This window comes from Camellia sinensis, chromosome 2, assembly GCF_055761805.1.
Source record: "Camellia sinensis isolate YWXY chromosome 2, ASM5576180v1, whole genome shotgun sequence".
In the NCBI taxonomy this organism is placed as follows: Eukaryota; Viridiplantae; Streptophyta; class Magnoliopsida; order Ericales; family Theaceae; genus Camellia; species Camellia sinensis.
Genome location: NC_138962.1, coordinates 175,108,769 through 175,114,296, shown reverse-complemented (window position 1 = coordinate 175,114,296; position 5,528 = coordinate 175,108,769). Strand labels below are relative to the sequence as shown.

The window sequence follows — 5,528 nt, the reverse complement described above, 5'->3', positions numbered from 1 at the left end:
CGCCTCCCCATTGGCTGAAAACAAAAAATAAAATAAAAATAAAAATAACAATTTTTTTTTTTGTACCAATCACACACGACCCCCAGTACCCCCACTGGGAGTCGGAGGCTTTTTCCTTTTGTTTTTTTTTTTTTTTGAGGCGTTACAATTTTTTTATTAAAAAAAATTGTATGCTATATGTTATCTTTCTTGAAATGTACAACCACAGAAGGTATGACAGACTTGGCCGAGAGTCCTTAAGAATTGTTTTAGGGAAATACTGGGGTATGTTATTTGTGAGTTTAATCATCACAAATAATATAACTTAGGCCTCATTTGATAATAAAGTTTTTTTTTAGTAATTTTTTAATTTTTTAATTAAAATATGATATCAAAAAAATTAATATGTTTGGCATAACTTTTTAATTTTTTATAAAAAGATGTGTAAAAAGTAAAGAGAAAAAATAATCTTTGACTTTTTAATATAGGTTGTTGGCTTTTTAATTTTTTTTAATGACTTTTTGACTTTTAAACTAAAAAATGATATAGCCAAACGAGACCTTAATATTATAAAAATTATTATTAAAAAAAAGAATTATAACCAAGTATCACACCATATATAATCAAATAATTCTTAAATCATAATTAATATAATATCGTAACTAATATCACAATGTCTCATAACTAACAACACAGTGTATGTTTGATTAGTAGGGTTATAACATTTGATTGAGATTTATTTGATTGCAAATTTAATAGGATTACATGTACAGCGGATATTCAATCCGACGAAATTAATGAATTTTTAATATTGAGAGAGATTGGAGATCATAATTTTTAAGTATAAAAGAAAAAAAATAAAATGAATACATAATAAATCGTTATCTCACTAATTTAATTGGATAACTAACTATACACTAATTCATGAAACTGTTAATTAATTCATTATTAATCATATTAATCAAACAAGACCAGTGAGTTATAACAAAAAATACTAACAACGTAATTACAGATGCATATGATATACACCCAAAAGAGGGTGTGTACCATAGAATTTTCTTTTGTTTTATATTGTTTTTTATGCATGATAATTTATTCTCAAGAGTTTAATATTCAAAAGTTTTGAATAAGTTATCTAAATGAATATTTTAATTGGAGACTTGACCTAAGCTCATTAATTACAAGTTTAAATTGGTTCAAAAACAGAAGAAAAATACGGTGTAATTCAAATTCTTTATTTTTTTGGAGCTTTGTTTTAGACCAAAAAAAAAAAAAAAAAACCCTTACTAAATATGGCCTAAGTCACCGTTATACACTGTATGCTTAAGAACACCAAAGTTGTCTATAATATTGAAATTGATTCAAAATTAAAAATGCAATAATTTTTTTTTTCATCTAAATATCCCCTTTTGATAAAATTGGTATTTTTGGAATTCTCATGTTGAAATCTATCAGACAAAATCTATGATAAATGTAAAATTATGAAAAAAAAATTAATAAAACTTCATTGTGTTCACTATAAAATAGTGAAATATCTTAGAGCAATTATTGATTTCAACACAGTGAAACTAAAAAATCCAAATTTGATGGATAATTGCAAAAATTAGGTACCTAATTTAAATTTAAAGTTAAAAATTTCAAATTGAAGGCTCCAAAAAAAGAAATTAAAATTTTCTCTATCTCAAATCAAAGAAATTTGTCTGTCTTCACTTCAAGAATCAATTCTAACCAATTTAATTTTTTTAACGAAATTTCACTACGTTCATTATTTTTAGGATAAATTACAAACACACTTTCTGAGATTTATTTAAATTACAAATTATCCCTGTAATTTTAGAAATTACATTATGTCACTAAAGTTTCTAATTTCATAACAAATAGGCCATTTCATTAATAAATCATTACGTTAATTAACAATTTTTAATAATGTTAAAATTTTATTTCAATTAATAATTCAGATAATTTTATTATTGTATAAGTGAACAGTTAGAAATTTCATTTTTTTAATTAATTTTGTTAAATAAAAAATTCTAACAATGAGGTATTTGTAATTTTCCAAACTATAGGAAGCAATTCAAATTTTAAACAAATCTTAAGGAATGTATTTATAATTTACCATTATTTTTAGTCAAATGAAATTTCAAAATTATACGTAGTACTCTTTTTTCCAACAGTTGATACTTTCACAAATTTTTATATGTTGATCATGTTAGATAATGTCTCAATGGGACCACATAATTAAATGTGGTGTTATCATTTATAAGAAGCCTACAATTTAAGTGATTCAATTTAGTTAATAGGCTTAAGGGTATATGTGTTATGGACCTAATGTGTAGATACTAGTTGTATAATTTCTATTTCTATGAGGGGCAGAAATAGAAATTAAAACATATTGGTTAAAGTTGGTTTTCATTACCTTTCAGTTTTAAAACCAATAATAATAATGGTTAATTTATTAGTTTTTATTACCTTTCAGTTATGAAACTAATGGTTAATTTATTGGTTTTTATTACCTTTCAGTTATGAAACCAATAATGGTTAATTTATTGGTTTTCATTACCTTTCAGTTATGAAAACCAATTACAACCTTTAAAAGGTTATGGTCCCTATTCCTTCCCAAGAGTGGAAAAACAAGAATACTGTTTTGTTTTCTAAATCCTCTCAAGGAGAAACATAAGGCACATAAGGGAAAGGATTAGAAGGCTCTAACAAAGTCAATATTAAGGTTTTATTGACAATCAGACGCTTCCGTTTAACCGTTCATCAATGGATTCAGGTATGTCATTTTGTCTTGATCTCTTGATAATACACATGGTAAATGATCCAAAGTGTAAGGTTTATGTTCTGAAATTTTATGTTTACAAGTGGTATCAGAGCCAACATATCATGTGTCTTATCAGAATTGATATGCTTTATTCATTCTATTTAGTTTCCTGGAATCAGATTCTGAATTTTCTTATGGATGTAAATTCTGTTTTTTCCTGTTTTGTTCTGTGAAAATGGCAATCTATTTTCTGGCATTGTAAAATGATTCGGTGGGCAGTTTTTTTTTGGACCCGTCAATTCTATTTATATATGTATATATAATTGGAATTGCTTCAGATTATATAACATATACGGGGTCACAAATTTAGAAATCTTTAAGTTTAATGTAATTTCATACAACGTCTACAGAAATTTAATTTTCTAACATTCTCAATATAAGTCAATTCAAACAAGATGTCACAAAAGTGATCTCTCTTGTCTAGATTGTTTTATATGGAATGTTTTGAAATTCATGTCTGTGTATCTCATGCGGGTATTTATCGGTCCAAAAACATGATTAAAACTTGGCAGAATTACACACACATTTTGTGGTGATAAACATGTGCCAATTGTTAAGAAAACCTAATGTGAATAATAAATCTATCAAAAGATAGATTTGTTATTTGACATAACTTATTGTCAATGTTTGATCATTACAACAAGAATACCACTTACAGTTAATATCACTACCCAAAGGTTTGGTATTAATGTTGTGCTAGGTATCTTGAGATGTTGTCATTTTTTTTATTTAGAGATTATCTGTTTGGTAACTTAATGTGAGCATTCCTTTTATTTTCTTGTCTATTCAGCTTTAATGTCGACTACGTCAATCTCTGCCAACATGAACAATGTTCCAATGTTAAATGGAACAAACTTTAAGGACCGGAAAGAGAACATATTGATTGTTCTCGGCTGCATGGACATAGACTTGGCATTAAGAATGCCAAAACCGAATGCTCTCACTGCACAAAGTACTCCTGAGGAAACTGTGTACTTTGAAAAGTGGGATCGTTCTAACAGGCTAAGTCTTATGATCATGAAGCGTGGGATTCCAGAAGTTTTTCGGGGTGCAATAACAGAGGATGTTACCATTGCCGGTGAATTTCTTTCAGAAATTCAAAAGCGTTTTGCTAAAAACGATAAGGCTGAAACAAGCACGCTTTTAGCAAGCTTGATTTCAATAAAGTATAAAGGCAAGGGTAATGTTCGCGAGTACATCATGGAAATGTCTCATCTGGCTTCAAAACTTAAGGCACTAAAGCTCGACTTATCTGATGATTTGCTCGTGCATTTAGTTCTCATCTCTCTTCCTGCACAATTTAACCAATTTAAGGTCAGTTATAACTGCCAGAAGGAGAAATGGACTCTCAATGAGCTCATTTCATTTTGTGTGCAAGAGGAAGAGAGATTGAAGCAAGAAAGGACTGAAAGTGCTCATCTGGCAAGCACCTCCAAGCATACGGGCAAAAGAACGCATAAGGGAAAGGAAGTTGCTATTCCTCAGGGTCCGGAACCAAAGAAACAGAAAGTGCAGGATGGTTGTTTCTTTTGTGGCAAGCCCGGACACAGAAAGAAGGATTGTGCCAAATACGTCGCCTGGCGTGTAAAGAAAGGTACATTTCATGTTTTGGTCTGTTCTGAAATAAATTTAGCTTCAGTACCAAGAAACACTTGGTGGGTAGATTCTGGTGCTACTACTCACATATGTGTTTCTATGCAGGGTTGCCTGAACTACCGAAAGCCAACTGATGCTGAAAGATACATCTTTGTGGGTGATGGCAAGTCGATAGAAGTGCAGGCAATAGCGCACTTTAGATTATTACTGAAAACTGGTTATTATTTGGATTTATTAGACACTTTTGTTGTACCGTCCTTTAGACGGAATTTAATTTCTGTTTCTGTATTGGACAAATTGGGATATTATTGTTCTTTTGGAAATATGAAGTTTAGTATGTCTATTAATTCCAATGTTGTTGGTACTGGTTTACTTAATGTGTTTGATAATCTATATTTGCTCGAAACTATTGCATCTTATAATGCAACCTTGCACGTGGAATCACGAGGTACAAAGCGTAAATTAACTAAGAAAAATTCAGCCTCATTATGGCACAAACGCCTAGGTCACATCTCTAAATCTAGAGTTGAGCGCCTTGTGTCTGATGGAATTTTGGACTCTCTTGATTTTTTAGATTTTGATGTCTGTGTTGAGTGTATCAAGGGAAAACAGACCAAAATAAAGAAATATGGTTCCCATAGGACTACAGATGTCTTAGAATTAATTCATACGGACATTTGTGGCCCATTCCCTATGGCGTCTTGGAATGGTCAACATTATTTTATCACATTCATAGACGACTATTCCAGATATGGGTATCTATTTCTTATCCATGAGAAATCACAGTCTTTGGACGTATTCAAAAAATTTAAGGCCGAAGTTGAGTTACAACTCAACAAACGGATTAAAAGTGTCAGGTCTGACCGTGGTGGTGAATACTATGGCAGATATGATGGATCAGGTGAACAACGTCCAGGACCGTTTGCAAAATACCTGGAGGAATGTGGAATCGTCCCACAATACACCATGCCAGGATCACCTAGCATGAATGGTGTATCTGAGAGACGAAACCGGACTCTTAAGGATATGGTAAGAAGTATGATCAGTCATTCTACTTTACCAGAGTCCCTCTGGGGTGAGGCTCTAAAGACAACAACTTATATCTTAAATCGGGTGCCAACTAAAGCAG

At 30.7% G+C, this 5,528-nt stretch overlaps 1 protein-coding gene across 1 annotated transcript; it reads left to right on the top strand.

The window, feature by feature from the left end:
* The first annotated feature begins 3,677 nt into the window (after positions 1–3,677).
* LOC145819748 (uncharacterized) lies at positions 3,678–4,752 on the top strand. Its single transcript, XM_082913624.1, has 2 exons — positions 3,678–4,397; positions 4,505–4,752. Exons 1-2 carry the CDS (start codon positions 3,701–3,703, stop codon positions 4,531–4,533), a joined length of 726 nt encoding a protein of 241 aa, XP_082769750.1. The 5' UTR covers positions 3,678–3,700; the 3' UTR covers positions 4,534–4,752.
* Positions 4,753–5,528: the final 776 nt, after the last annotated feature.